Source organism: Drosophila subobscura, chromosome A, assembly GCF_008121235.1.
Source record: "Drosophila subobscura isolate 14011-0131.10 chromosome A, UCBerk_Dsub_1.0, whole genome shotgun sequence".
Lineage (NCBI taxonomy): Eukaryota > Metazoa > Arthropoda > Insecta > Diptera > Drosophilidae > Drosophila > Drosophila subobscura.
In genome coordinates this window covers 4,620,518-4,634,964 of record NC_048530.1, presented here as the reverse complement: position 1 = coordinate 4,634,964, position 14,447 = coordinate 4,620,518, and the positions used below count along the sequence as shown (strand labels likewise).

The 14,447-nt window shown below is 47.4% G+C and overlaps 3 protein-coding genes across 5 annotated transcripts; 2 read left to right on the top strand and 1 right to left on the bottom strand.

Annotated features, from left to right (window-relative positions):
- The first annotated feature begins 429 nt into the window (after positions 1–429).
- On the top strand, positions 430–3,477 carry LOC117890016 (LIM domain-containing protein jub). 3 transcript variants are annotated; one of them, XM_034794630.1, is made up of 7 exons: positions 430–1,979; positions 2,105–2,134; positions 2,251–2,391; positions 2,452–2,621; positions 2,694–2,756; positions 2,841–3,006; positions 3,074–3,477. In XM_034794630.1, exons 1-7 carry the CDS (start codon positions 698–700, stop codon positions 3,319–3,321), a joined length of 2,100 nt encoding a protein of 699 aa, XP_034650521.1. In that variant the 5' UTR covers positions 430–697; the 3' UTR covers positions 3,322–3,477. The 3 variants fall into 3 exon arrangements, with proteins under 3 accessions (XP_034650521.1, XP_034650530.1, XP_034650511.1); XM_034794639.1 differs by lacking the exon at positions 2,105–2,134; XM_034794620.1 differs by lacking the exon at positions 2,105–2,134 and having other exon boundaries at positions 2,452–2,756.
- LOC117889967 (nuclear pore complex protein Nup93-1) lies at positions 3,458–6,328 on the bottom strand. The gene is made up of 5 exons (XM_034794533.1): positions 6,133–6,328; positions 5,876–6,056; positions 5,005–5,802; positions 4,306–4,925; positions 3,458–4,238 (listed from the first exon to the last, which is right to left on the bottom strand). Exons 1-5 carry the CDS (start codon positions 6,291–6,293, stop codon positions 3,518–3,520), a joined length of 2,481 nt encoding a protein of 826 aa, XP_034650424.1. The 5' UTR covers positions 6,294–6,328; the 3' UTR covers positions 3,458–3,517.
- Positions 6,329–7,251: 923 nt separating this feature from the next.
- LOC117890050 (chloride intracellular channel exc-4) lies at positions 7,252–14,263 on the top strand. Its single transcript, XM_034794674.1, has 4 exons — positions 7,252–7,594; positions 13,282–13,791; positions 13,871–13,981; positions 14,075–14,263. The coding sequence occupies exons 1-4, from the start codon at positions 7,502–7,504 to the stop codon at positions 14,150–14,152; spliced, it is 792 nt and encodes a 263-aa protein (XP_034650565.1). The 5' UTR covers positions 7,252–7,501; the 3' UTR covers positions 14,153–14,263.
- The last annotated feature ends 184 nt before the right edge of the window (positions 14,264–14,447 follow it).

Here is a 14,447-nt window from a genome sequence, read left to right as displayed (position 1 = left end):
AGCAAAAGAAAGGAGTAACTACAATATATAAGCCAATATATAATTTTCTTGATATCAGTTAGCGTACATGTGTCTCTACATGTTACATACACTTACACACTGAACACAAAGCTCCCCTGCTTCCAGAAGGGGTGACTTGAATGAAAAATTCAAATGCAAATTTGTAAAATGTAAGGTCGTAAGGTATACCATTCAATAAAATGAGTATTTATTATAAGCCAAATTGATTCTTTATTGGGATATAATTATCGTTTCAGTGGTGAAAGTCTTTGCAAGCTAGTAATATTAAATAGAACATCAAAATCGAGGAAAATAATTTACGATTGACGGCATATTTGCGGTATATTTTTAAAATGCGGAGGTATATTTCGGTATGACCGTATATTTCGGCATATTTCCGAGGGTCTGTCGGTATATTTTATCGATAATTCCGCGGTCACACTGGGTCACACTGTTTCCCCAACAAATCCGACAAAGAAAATGCTGAAAATTGAAGCCCAAGTCAATGAAAAATCAAATTTCTGATTGACATTCAGCCCCGAGCAGTGCGCAAAGTGGAAATTGACCGGCAAAAGCCGTTAGATTCCATTTGGGGCGACGTCGTCAACTCCCCCATCCCCCGCCTGCAGAGTGTGAGTAAGAGAGAGAGCAGCGTCAGTGCGCAGCGAGGGAGTGAGAAGGAGGAAGGGGGAACATAATGACCACCCAGAGAACGCAACGAAATGCCACCAGCGCCGCCTCCACGGAGTCCGACTACGAGACGCTCATGCAGCGTCTACATATCGGGTCCGGCGGCGGTGGGGGTGTGGGCGGCGGCGGCATGCGTGGCTACCAACGCTCGCCGGGGGCCATCGAGAATTTCATCAACGATGGTCAGCAGCAGATGCATCACCACCACCACCAACAGCAGCAGCAGGCACACGACTACAAGCTGTACGAGCGCGGCAACATCATAGCCGCCTCCAAATACGCCACGCCCAAGTCCGTCGAGCAGCTGATCATCAATGGAGGCGGCAGTCCACAGATCTATGCGCCCACCGCACAGGTGCTGGGCCAGCGCATCGCACCGCAGAAGCACTCGCCCGTGTACGAGAATCTCGAGTTCTACGGCCAGTTTGACTCGAATCACAAGCGGGCCCAGCCGCAGAGCCCGGGTAGCCGGCAGAGCGCCATGCTGAACGATTATCTGCTAATGCAACCGATTGGCGGCGGACGCTTTGCCCATACGCCCGTGCCCGAGACGGTGGCGGTGACGCTGGCTGCCCGCGAGCCTCTGGAGGAGATGGTGGCGCCCATATACGAGAACATCATACCACATTCGGGGCAGCGTGCCCAGCCGCAGGCATCGCCGGCCACGGCCACCATGTACCAGGAAATGCCGGGCAATGTGGCCGCCGCCTCATCATCCACTGGACTGGATCTCAACGCGCTGCTCTCGTCGCCCATGCACCAGCGCAGCATCAGCACGAACAACACACAGCATGCCGCCGGCACGGTGGGCTCGCCCACCCAACGGTACAGGAATCTGTCGCTGCCCAGTCATCTGAGTCCCGTGCCACCGCCCTCATCCTCGTCGCCGTCGCCCCTGCCAATGTCCGTGTCCAAGCTGCAGCAGCACACGCCCATCAAGCAGCAACCGGCTGGAGGCCACGGTGGCATCAATGTATCGGTGAATCCCAACTACATTGAGGACATCAACAGCTCGGACTATGTCTGCATGACGGCCAATCTGAATCGCAATACGCTGGCTGCATGCAGCAGCAGCTGCAGGCATGCCGGCAGGGCAGCACAGCCAGCAACAGCTTCCGCAATGCCACAGCGAGCAGTCCAGGAGACACCAACAGCAGCAGGAGCAGCAGCAGCAGCAGCAGCATCATCAGCGTCGTCCACAGCAATAGCATCGCTGCGTGCCACACCCATAGCGATGTCAGCACCCTTGGCAGTGGCCACATCGCCCACGCCCTCACAGGGCAGCACAGGTATGACCCCTCTCCCCTAGCCGCTAACCACACAGAATGGATGCCATTCCAAGACTAATATGCACTGCATTCTGCTCCACCCAATCCCCCCCATTAACCCATTACTAAATGCTTGCCACTCGCAGCGGTCAATGCCGCATTGCGACCCAGAAAAGGTAGGAAGGAGTGAGGAGTCGATCGCTTGACACGAGACAGACAGAGAGAGCGAGAGAGAGAGAGAGAGTGAAGAAGAAACTAAAAACTAATCCGTGAATTTATATCCAACAACCAGGTCTAACCAAGAATCTGCTGCCGTACAGCGTGACACCGCCGCGTCCGGCTGGTCCGACAGAGGCGCAGCGTAAAATCGAGGAGCTCACAAGGCAGCTGGAGGAGGAAATTGAGCAAAGTGAGGAGCATGGCGAGTACTTTGGTAAGTTTAGCACAAAAGAGATTCGAGTGAACTTGATTTGAACGTGTCAATCCATTCCAGGCATTTGTCACACCTGCGGGGAGAAGGTGAAGGGTGCCGGACAGGCGTGTCAGGCCATGGGTAATCTTTATCACACGAATTGCTTCATTTGCTGCTCCTGCGGCCGAGCGTTGCGTGGCAAGGCCTTCTATAATGTGCATGGACGTGTCTACTGCGAGGAGGATTACATGGTAGGACCCCCACTACCCCCCGTTCGTGCGTCTCCTAACTCTCCTTTACCTTTCTGCCTCCCTCTCTCTCAGTATTCGGGCTTCCAGCAAACGGCGGAAAAGTGCGCCATTTGTGGGCATTTGATTATGGAAATGGTTTGTATATGCCAACACACACTCCTCCAACTCTCTTCCTGAACCACTCACATCTATCGTCGCTCTCCCTCTGTCTCTTTGCAGATATTGCAGGCCATGGGCAAGTCGTATCATCCGGGCTGCTTCCGCTGCTGCGTATGCAACGAGTGCCTGGACGGGGTACCCTTCACCGTGGATGTGGATCATAAGATCTACTGTGTCAATGACTATCATCGCATGTTCGCTCCAAAATGCGCCAGCTGTGGCAAAGGTAACACTGTGACTCTCAGCTCCCAGCTCCCCAGCTCGTTCTCTTACTGTTCTCTGTTCTCCATCAGGCATTACACCCGTTGAGGGCACCGACGAGACCGTTCGTGTCGTGTCCATGGACAAGGACTTCCATGTGGATTGCTACATATGCGAGGAGTGCGGCATGCAGCTGACAGATGAGCCGGATAAGCGTTGCTATCCATTGGACGGGCGCTTGCTATGCCGCGGCTGTCACCTGCAGCGTCTGGCCCTGCAATCATCTCCGCACACACGCCACCAGGAGCCAGTGTGTGCCTCCTATCAGTATATGGGCTAAAGACTGCACCTGCCCGCCCGTCTGCCTGCCTCCTCCTCCTCCTCCCACTACACCACTGACTGAGAGAGCAAACAACAAAATTATTCCAATATCAAAATATTATCTTAAACAAAATGAGAAGACAAACAGCAACAAATGCATTTATATACGAAAGGATCTTTCTTGGCGTGTATTCATTTTCATTTTCCGTTTAATTTTAATGCATGAGAATCTCCAGCTGAACGAGACGCTTGTTGGTGGCCGTGGGCATGCGATAGGGCACCGTGGCCGCCATATTTGTGAGTGCTTTGGCCTTGGTGCGCAAGTGGCGGAGGGAGCCCTCCTTGTTGACGTCCTTCCAGTCGTCCGTTTGGGTGCTGTCGCGGCTGCCAAAGGAGGACCTGCTGGTGGCGCTGACGCCTTTCAGCTGCAAATACTCCTGGTAGACCAGATCCATGGCGGCCAGCATTATGTCGGGCAGCACTTTGGCCACCTCCGGGCCGAGCCGCTTTAGATTTGCCACACACTCGTCCACCTCCGAGCAGTTGTTGGGCGTTATGCGATAATTGGCCAGCACGTCGGTGGCCAGCTGCGAGTCCTTGTTGTGGTAGTGATCGAAGAAGATGAGCAGCTGCGTCAGCATTGTGTACGTGGCCAGGACATGCGGCTCCACATCCACACGCATCACGGAACGCAGCTCGTCCAGCCGATCGATAATCGGGACCAAGCGATTCCGCACGCTCGACTCCTTCGGCGACTGATGGACCACCTGCGACAGCAGCGAGCACACCAAACGCATCACCTTATCCAGCTGGCCACCGATAAAGTACAGCTTAATGGCTGTTTCGAAATTGCTGCGATGCGCCAGCTTATCCCCCACCATGCCCGCCAGCATATACTTGTCAAAGTCCATGGTATGGAACTGGGCAAAGATGCCGCTGAAAGCGAGAGAGAAGCAAATCAACTTGCAAACTGATCGTTAAGGGATTCGTGTGCGGCGCTTACCTCTGTGCGGATTTATCCGTTTCGCTGCCAAAGATCAGCTCAATCATTTGCTGGTCACAGGTCTCGACAAGCAAATCGCTGACACAGCTGAGCATCAGGCTGCTGCCGTTGTCGTCCTTGAAGTGGCGCAACAGGAAGTAGTAGTGAAGCGCCTCCCTGGTGTTGGTCAGCTCAAAGCACTTGGCATAAGTCACCAGCATGCGCACCAAATTGAGGCGCTTCATGGGCGTCGGATCCTCGGGATTGACGCTAATCAGCGGCTGATGCATGGAGCTCGGTGTGTTCAGCATGTGTATCTCATTCAGGGCAATGGCCATGTGCACGGCGTGCGGTCGAGTCGCCTCTGTGCGGGCCAGAAACTCAATGGCCGACTCAAACTGGCCCGTCAGGATGAGCACACTGAAGTAGAGGGGCGCCTTTTCGCGCGCATTGAAGTAGTTCTCTCCGTACTTTTCCAGAATGAGGCTCTGCAGGCCGCTGTAGGTGAGCTGTTCGATGTTGTACTCACGCTCGTTGTCCTCCCGCAATATGGACAGTTGCATCCACAGGAAATCGTCGATGCTGCGCATTAGTTCCGGATGGGAGTTCTGTGGATCGCAAGCCAACACATAGGCATAAACCTGTCGCCAGAACGAAAGGGATAAAGATATGTTAAGCGTGTGAAATGCATGCAATGGAATGGGATGGGATGGCACCTACCGCCTTCTTGTATGGATCGCTGCAGCTGCGCATTTTACTGTTGTACTCCAGCTTGAGGACACCCTCGAGTCGGGCATACTGCTCGCCCTTGGTGCCGTCCTTCATCATGGCAAGCAAACGGAACAGATCACTGCAGACGCCAGCTTCCTGCAGATATTTACTGGCCGCACTCAGATCGCCACAACGCAGGCTGTAGTAGACGAGGGCCCACAGCGGACGGCCGTTATTGACATCCTGTAGGCCGACCAGAGTGGCTGGCTGCACGAAATTGATGCCCACAAACGAGTTGACCATGTGATAGACGCTGGGTATGCCGCCGCGCTTGGCCAGTACACGATTCTCGTTGATGACCGTTTTCATGTACTGCTTGTAACGACGCTCCAGATAGGTGCGTGCCTGCTGGGTCAGGGACTGACGCGACTTGATGGGATCTACGGTGCGTGTGGCTGGCCCATTGTCGGTCATGAACTGCAGCACGCTCCACATTTCGGCGACCAGCGGATTGTCGAGCCTTTCCTCTGCCAGACGGGCGCACGCTTCCAGCAGGTTGGAGCGATGGCCTCGCTGGATTTGTGACTGGTTGTAAGCGGCTACCTCCTCGGCATACAGCTGCTCGGTGCGATTGAGCAGGGAACGTGGAGTGGGATTCTCGGGCAGAGTTGTGGACACAGACTGGCGCTGAACATCGGGAAATTCATCCTGTTTGGGCCCAACGAGGGCATTCAGCAGAGACTCCTTCTCCTCACCCCACTCGGCGTAGATGCGGCGCCACTTTTGCCTCTCCACCGACTCGAAAATCTGCAAAATGTAATTCCAGGCATTGCAGCACGAAAAACCGAACGAAACGAGTCGCCAATTAATGTTTTCTTACCGAACGATTGGTCTCATCGATCACAGACAGTATGGCGTTCTCGCGCTCGTTCCTCAGAAAGGCGCGCACATCGGTGTCCGAGACGGGGTCCAGCGGCTCAAAGGTTTTGCGCGAGCTCAGCGATTCTAGTTTCTGCGTCAGCTTTGGCAGATCCACGCCCTTGGAGCCCAGCAGCATGTGCCTGGGGTTGGGGTGGATAAAGTAAAGGAACATTTGATATAACATTGATTACTATTCATGTGGTGTGCCGAACTTACGCTTGCAGATCGTGTGTGCCTGTGAGAGTCACACGGGAGTGAAGTTCCTGTGTGGCCTGCAATACTTGTGAAATGGTGCGATCGACGCGCGGCATTTCCTCGTCCATTTTGGTGTCATTTGTGAGGCGCTGGGCCTGCCGCAGTAGGTCCCCTAGATCCATGTTCTTACTCTTTACTCTCTTCAAATTCGAACAAAAAGAACACAAAATGCAAAAAGGCGGCGTGCGCCGGCAGTGAGAATAGCTAATAGCGATGACACCTGGCGCCAAAATCAGGGCTGCCTGACATTTGTGTGGGAATGCCTATCGATAGGAATGTTAATAGCTTCCATACACTAAATATTGATGGCAAATACCAAAATGAAAAAAATACTGTAAAATCCAACTTAAAATGCAACCGTGCGAAAGTCCAGTTGCTTGGAGGATTTAAGTCGCTGGTGTATTTTACCTTGCACACATAGAAGTTTTGATTTTTCAAATCAAAGAAACATTCATAGGTGATTAGTTAGACAATTATGATAATAATAAATTATAATGAATGTGAATAATAAATTATTAATGATTATGTCGAAACCGGATTCTAGCCCCAATATGTTGTAAAGATAGAAGAACTGCCCTCCAAACCACTCCAAGCCAATTATAATATTTGCTTATGTTCCCTTTGTGAAATTTTAAGGAAAACAATATAATTTCTTTTCCTCTTTTGTTGCGCGGGTTTTTTTTCCAAAAATTTTCATGACATCAGTCAACATACATGTCTCTCTACATGTTACATACATTTACATACTGAACAACAAGCTCCCCTGCTTCCAGAAATGGTGATATGAATGAAAAATTCAAATATAAATTTATAAAAAATGAGGTCATAAGGTATACAACGCAATGGAGAGGAGTATTTATAATTAACCAAGTTGATTCTTCAATCGGATTAAAATATTGTTTCAGTGCTGAAAGTATTTGCAAGCTAGTAATATCAAATAGAACATCAAAATCGACGAATCTGATTTAGGACTACGGTATATTTATGGTATATTTGAAAATGAAAAAGTATACTTCGGTATATTTTCGATTATTTTATCGATAAGTCCGCGTTCGCACTGCTGTTTATTTTATTTTTTAACAAAAAACACACAGCACACAAGTGCGAGAAATTGACAGCAATCAGCAATCATAGATATTTTGTTGCAGTGAGTGTGTCTGTTTCCCCATTCAGTGATTGTGTGTCTGTGTACATTTATCGAGTATTAGCAAATACAAAAATTAGCACAACAAAAGCGAAAAGCCAAACACACACGCACGTACGCACCCCGTCACGCGGATAAACCTTTCCACAAAACGCTGTAAGCGAAGAGAAGAATAAGAAGCGAACCATGTCCAGCGCCGACGTTGAGACGCAGCCGCAGCAGGAGGCGACAAACGGCAGCAGCAAATTCGATGTTCCCGAGATAGAACTGATCATCAAGGTGGGTTTTCTTTTGGTCATATTTGCATACATTCATAAATACACGCATGGGTATGCATGTATTAACTGGGTTTTCATTTAAATTTGCAAAAAAATTCCATGCCACAAAGTGAAAATGCAGCGCTGTCAAGCGTCGGCAGAGCAAATGCAAAAGCAAACAAAGACAAAAAGAACGGTGTACCAAGGTGTATTTGAATGAGGTGATGAAGTCTCTCTCCGCTCTCCCAAGTATGTTTATTGTGTTTGTCATTTATGAAAATAAGTCTCGCAATCCTTCTGGCACGCTGCTGCTACAATTCGATGCAAAATGGGGAAAAACTATTGTAAGAGTGTTCTTTAGCAATGCGTCACTTTAAATAAATACACCTTGAAACTGCCGTTTCTGGCCACTTCTGTGTCTGCCTCTTCTGTTTCTTCATCTTCTATGTGTTGGGTGTTTGTGCGTGTGTGTGTCACAAGAAACAGAATTGTATATTCATTATGTCCATTTCATTTCTGCTTTTGGGTTTTATTTGTCTTTTGCCAGAGTCAGCAAGTAGCGCCCAGAGTCAAAGCCAGAGCCCAGAGCTTCTCCCCCTTTATCATCAGCCATCTCTTGCACGCCCCCCCTTTTCTGTGTGTTGTTTTTTGTGGTTTCTAAGCATCGCCAAAACCGGTTTTCTTTCCTCCCTACCATCAGCGAGCGGACACACACACATACACCATGGCCTGCTGGCCCGTTGATTTGTGTATGCGTGTGTAAGAGTGTGGAAGGCTGCAACTGTGGATCGTAACGTATTTCTGTGCGGTTCTATTCTTATCTCCTGCTTCCAAAACTCTTAATCATGCTTCCCATTTGCGCCAATTGCTCAACAAAATGCTGACACAAGTCCCAAATACAGTTCTTGGCTTCTTTTATTTATCTTTGAGTGATTTCTAAACTTCTTGGGGGCATTCGTCATACCTTTTGCCTGCCGCATCACTAGAGGAGCCATGTGTCCGCTTTATTTGCCAAAGTAATTTGTGATTGTTTTCGGAACACACTTTGGATTGTTGATTCTAGTGGTCGGCCCTCTCTGCCACCTCCTCCGCCAATCTAAAAGCAACCAAAAACAACCATCCATCAGTCCATCCCACGCCACAGGGCCGCACCTCTCGAAAAGTCTTACAGTGCATGACTAATTCTGCTCCATGAGGTCCAAAACCCAGCCCTATTTCCACTCACAGTCACAGTCCCTGGCCCAATCCAATGAGCAATAGCCCCACTCCCTTTTCCTGTTGCCAGAGAAAGTGGATGCGAGGCGCGCGCGCACCTGTTGACTGTAGACTGGGATGCTCAGCTCAGCACTTTTCCAGCCAGCAGCCGAGAAGCATCTTTGACATAACCAACACGAAAAGCGCATTCGCACATGGGAAAGCCATTTCCATTTACAGCGAATAGCAAAAAAAAAAATGAAAAGTGAAAGTTCAATTTAAGAGCGGGAAGGAAAGCAAGCACTGGAAGCAGCACTCGGAGCTGCTGTAGTTGGGGTGATGTGATGGTGTGGCATGCCTCTCTGTTCCGCGCGTGCAGGCAACGAACAAACACAAATGGTTTTGTTGTTTCCACAGAGAGACAAAGCGCGGGAGGGGGTGGGGAGAAGCAGCTAACAAAACAATCATTGAACGCTAAACAGGTTTTTCTCGTGTGCACTTTTTCGCCTCCCTGCCCCTGCCCTCCCCGCCATTTCGCGACAAAGCCAGAGCCAAAGCCAAAGCCTCCTCGTGCAGAGTTCGGAAATGGAGTCTCGGAGTCATCGCCCACGCGAGATCTGAAGAGATGCCCCAAATTGGCTTCGAATCAAAACAAAAGAAACATTGCAAAGATGGGTGGGGGGACAAACATATTTTCCTTCCTTAAACGATTCCGATTTGAAACGATCCTTTCTTATGCAGTATATATGTATGTACAGATGCATGTAAGAGTATGTTTTCACGATCCACTTATACTAATTTAAGGCCTTTTTGTTGAGGGCGCCCTTTACAAACGATAACAATTGTCCAAGTTGAGGAAAATGCGCTTCTTTGTTGCCACTCCAAGCGAATAGAGAGAAACTGAAGCTGTAGCTGTTGCAGTCCATACAGCTGAGGTCAATGCAAAATCTTCACAATCTTAAAATCTACCAAAGCAAAGTTCAAATTAATGAATAAACCTTCTAAAATATACCAGAACTGCCCTAGAACGTTGACCACAAGTGTATGCGGTACCCCATTCAGTGTGTGCGTGTGTGTGTGTGTTTGTGCATGATGAGATGACAGTTGAACCAACTGATTTGTTGTCTTCTTCACGCCTCCACGTGCTGTTAGTCAATGTGCACATGAATCCATATGCATGTATGCAATGCATATGCATGTTTTCTCGAGTGTGCAGAAAACACGCAAATGTTTATCGTGAATCACATCGTCTCCTCCTCATACTCCGTCTTAGCCTTAGCTTCTGCTTCTACTCTACTTCCACCCACACAGATTCTGCTTCTCCTCATTCCACCTTCATAGGTTCCACCTTCCACCCATTGACAGTTGATCTGTTACTTTTTGTTGCTGTGGATGGCGTGTGGATTTCATTGACAAATGTCTGTTATTGTTTTACCCTTGCAGTGAGGTATCTCTATACTGCAAAGATGTTTGTAATTGTGGGCTAATTTGATGCAAGACCACATATTAATCGTTAATCGAGGGTATAAACGCTCTGGCTACACCATTCCTACACATATTTTCTGGTTTCTGCTGTCTTCGTGTACCCCTGCTTGCAATTTTGTGAATTATTTATTTCAGTTAATTACTCGGATGCCTTTGCTGCTTCTGCTGTGGTGGAACCTATTAAGTCGCGGTGGTGGAATGAATTCTACAAATTGATTACCGCTCCAGTTTTCATAAATAATAAGAAGGCCAGTGGAGAAGTGCGCGGGTGTTAAATGTGGCGGGGGTGACGGAAAGACCCATTAGCCCATTACCAATTTGTGGGGCGGAAGATATGTATGCAAGTGTGAAACTCACGTTTATAGCACACCCAAAAAAAATATCATGCATGCACCCCACCCCCGTCGTCACTTAGTGTTGATTATATTTTTGTTGTATTATTTTGGCCATTACTTCATCACGGAGGCTTCCGCCCGTGCTTGATAAGATATCAAAGTATACATACAAACATATGTATGCATGTACGAATGTATCTGCTGTATGTGCCTGTGTGTATGTGGCCCAAAACGAATCGGTGAAATCGGTAGAATCGCGTTGTGGCATGTGAAGAAAAGCTCTCCTCAAGGCTGACATATGTATGTATGTACCCCTCCCTCACTCCCATTTGCACTCCCATCCCCATTGAGGATCGTCATCATCTGAAAACGGAATGATTGCGTTCTGCAGCTGTCGGCGAACCGGTTCCAAAAATAACGCCACGCGGGGAGGCAGAGACAGTCAGACAGGAGGGGTAGGGGTGCCCGGTGCGCGATGCCCGCCAACAACTATTTAATTTCATTTTCGTTTTTATTTATGATTTGTTGTTGCTGTTGGCACACAGCAAACACATTTTTTTATTTTATTTGACTTTACTTTAGTTATGTGTTTTTTTTTTATTTTCTTGCCATGGTTTTTATCTTATCGCTCCACAAATTTACAATTGAAAAGGCATACAAAGCAGCGACATAACTGCCGGCTATCAATATAATGGGAGAATGTGAGTTTGCAAGGCAGAGGCAGATTTGGAATGTTCCAATGGTCAGATGATACATTTATGTTATTTTTATTTATTTATAATAGCCAAGCAGAGTAAGGAGTAATTAGAGCAACCTTAAAATCCGATCGAACAAACTTGTTTACAGAGCAGTAAATATTATGCAATACCTGAGAAACGTAGATTGTACATAGGATCAATGCTAGCTTTTTTTGCAATAACAAGCACATAATACGGGAATCGGGGATTGGCTTGGAACAAGGTGAGGAGAGGCAGTCAGATGTACATGAATATATGTCCATAATTTATGTATTTCCAACGAAAATGTTGTACAAAGATCTACAGTTTTTATTGGCAAGGTACCCTACCTCTCGAGGTGTGCTTGAGTGTGTGTGGATATTATTAGCCAGAAGTGCCATATATGTAGACGAGTGTGTGAATGTGGATGTGCATGTGAATGGCACTTGACATTTGCTAACTGCTTTTGGTGTTGTTTTTTCTGCTGCCGTCTCTTCTCTCTCGTCATTTCTATTTTGAAAGCGTCAAGTTGCAGCAGCAGCAAGATTGCCCGATTGTCTGACTGACTCGACTGACTGACCTTTGGCGTTGCCACACATTTATTGTACAATTTGCGATTTTTGCAATTCATATTGCTAGCTGATGGAGGAAAAGCCAAAGCCAAAGCAAATGGCAAATGAGGCTAAAAACAGATACATCAAATAAATGCCCCGCATGTTATCGGGGTCATTGGGGAATGTAATGGATGGAGACGAGACTGTATGTATGAAGTTTGCGTGCATGGTCAATGGTACATGCGTACGTGTGGGTCGTGTGTGTTGTGTGTATCGTATCCAGAAAAGCACAGTTAATAACATAGTCTACTCTACTCTGCTTTGTTAACATAAAAAGAAAGAAATAAGCACCAAAGCGAAATTGATACGAGCAAAAAAACAAAAACAAAAACAAAAACCACCGCTTGCTGCGCTCCCACAGAGCCATTGTGTTGCTGTTGTTGTTGTGTTTGATTATGCTGCTGGGGGCCATGTGGGCTGGGTTTGCTCTCTGTGTGTCTGTGGGTCTGTGCGGCCCATTAAGCCATTAACACACAGGGCAAATGCTAATTAACGACATATGTAGATATTAGGAATTATAATTTAATTGTTTGGGAATTCAGGCGTGTAAAGTTTTTGTCGGAGCTAACGCGCCAACTATTATCGAGTTTAATCGATTGATGTTCGTCAGAATGATTGCAGATAGCGTACTTCGTTTGATCGAGGAATTTTAAAAAATGATTCAAAAGCTAACAACAGCTTTTTGGATAACAAGAAAGAAAATAAAAACGAAAACGTTTTCGTTATGTTGTTGCGGTTGTGGGTTTTGTTCTCCAATCAACTGACTGACTGCTGTGTAAAAGGCAAACAAGAATGCTGAATGCTTATCTAACGCACACATTGATTGCCATTGAAGTTAAGCCGGCTGTCGACAGAAAAACGGCAACAACGGGAAAGGCAAGGCAGTGGAAATCGACAAGTAAAGCAAACCTCTCGCTCGCACGCACACACACTGTCATTTGATGCGATGATGATGATGATGATGTCATCGTCGTCACTTGATGAACATGTGCTGCCTGCCGCCGCTGACTGCCTTTTGCTACTGGCCTTGGCAGTGCACTGATGCAGAATATGACAGAGCAAGGCTCTGGGTCCGAGACTGGGCCCAACTCGACTTCCTGCTGGCAAAGAGTCTCCTCCTCCAATTACTCATTCTTGGCAGCGTCAGAGCTCTGATCATGATGGTGGTGGTGGTGGTGGTGTTGTGATGATGTCACATGACTGAAATTATGTTGAAAACTTTTATTTGATTTATTTATCGGTAATTGGCGGCACGCGAAGTCAGCGACCGAGCTCGTCATTATGCAAGCTAAATTTCCTATTAGGCAAACCGTTACGGAAAAACACATTTGACCCACATTGACTAATTTTGCGAATTTTTCATAGGCCTCCACCATCGATGGACGCCGCAAGGGTGCCTGCCTGTTCTGTCAGGAGTACTTCATGGATCTGTATCTGCTGGCCGAGCTGAAGACAATCAGCCTGAAGGTGACCACAGTGGATATGCAGAAGCCGCCGCCAGATTTTCGCACCAACTTCGAGGCCACTCATCCGCCCATTCTGATTGACAATGGCCTGGCCATACTGGAGAACGAGAAGATCGAGCGTCACATTATGAAGAATATACCCGGCGGGTATAATCTGTTTGTGCAGGACAAGGAGGTGGCCACACTGATCGAGAATCTGTATGTGAAGTTGAAGCTGATGCTGGTGAAGAAGGACGATGCCAAGAACAATGCCCTCTTGTCGCACCTCAAGAAGATCAACGATCATTTGGCCAATCGCAATACACGCTTCCTCACAGGCGACACCATGTGCTGCTTCGACTGTGAGCTGATGCCACGTCTCCAGCACATTCGTGTGGCTGGCAAATACTTTGTGGACTTTGAGATACCAGTAAGTGGATAAATAATTCCTTGATGCTTGATCCTTGAACCTTGAACCTAATCCCAATGATATCATTCTTTGCACACAGACACACTTGACAGCGCTGTGGCGTTACATGTATCACATGTATCAGCTGGATGCCTTCACACAATCGTGCCCGGCCGACCAGGACATTATCAATCACTACAAGCTGCAACAGGTGGGGAATTAATCAACTAAAAGGCGTTTTCTATCAACAATTTATGTTTACTAATTGTACACCTTTCCATTTGCCCCACGCTTTTTCGTGTAGAGTCTCAAAATGAAAAAGCACGAGGAGCTGGAGACGCCGACGTTTACCACATCCATTCCAATTGATATTTCGGAGTAAAACTATATATCTAAATCTAAATACATATATAAAACAGGATCGTGTTAAATCGACCACTTATAACTCTAGAATGGCTGGACCGATTTTCATGGTTTTTGATTTGAATCGCGATTTAAGTATTTTTGTATGATGTAGGCCTCTTCCAGGGCTGTCAAGCGTATGCTAATTAAACAAACAATATAAATAAAATAGTTGAGTATCAACTACGTTATCAACCCAGATGTGTATGCTCTGCTGAAAAGTTTCAATTGGCTTAAGAGTATTGTCTTGAGCAATTGTGTGGATAGTGTTTGCA

What these genes read in the sequence shown, in the direction of transcription:
- LOC117890016 (XM_034794620.1), top strand. Translation starts at nt 698, where the DNA reads ATGACCACCCAGAGAACGCAACGAAATGCCACCAGCGCCGCCTCCACG. An exon ending in GGAGCATGGCGAGTACTTTG is followed by an intron (nt 2,392 to 2,451) that starts GTAAGTTTAGCA and finishes AATCCATTCCAG; the next exon opens with GCATTTGTCACACCTGCGGG. An exon ending in GGCATTTGATTATGGAAATG is followed by an intron (nt 2,757 to 2,840) that starts GTTTGTATATGC and finishes GTCTCTTTGCAG; the next exon opens with ATATTGCAGGCCATGGGCAA.
- LOC117889967 (XM_034794533.1), bottom strand. Translation starts at nt 6,293, where the DNA reads ATGGATCTAGGGGACCTACTGCGGCAGGCCCAGCGCCTCACAAATGAC. An exon ending in GCGATCCATACAAGAAGGCG is followed by an intron (nt 4,926 to 5,004) that starts GTAGGTGCCATC and finishes TTCTGGCGACAG; the next exon opens with GTTTATGCCTATGTGTTGGC. An exon ending in ACGGATAAATCCGCACAGAG is followed by an intron (nt 4,239 to 4,305) that starts GTAAGCGCCGCA and finishes TCTCGCTTTCAG; the next exon opens with CGGCATCTTTGCCCAGTTCC.
- LOC117890050 (XM_034794674.1), top strand. Translation starts at nt 7,502, where the DNA reads ATGTCCAGCGCCGACGTTGAGACGCAGCCGCAGCAGGAGGCGACAAAC. An exon ending in AGATAGAACTGATCATCAAG is followed by an intron (nt 7,595 to 13,281) that starts GTGGGTTTTCTT and finishes AATTTTTCATAG; the next exon opens with GCCTCCACCATCGATGGACG. An exon ending in TTGTGGACTTTGAGATACCA is followed by an intron (nt 13,792 to 13,870) that starts GTAAGTGGATAA and finishes CTTTGCACACAG; the next exon opens with ACACACTTGACAGCGCTGTG.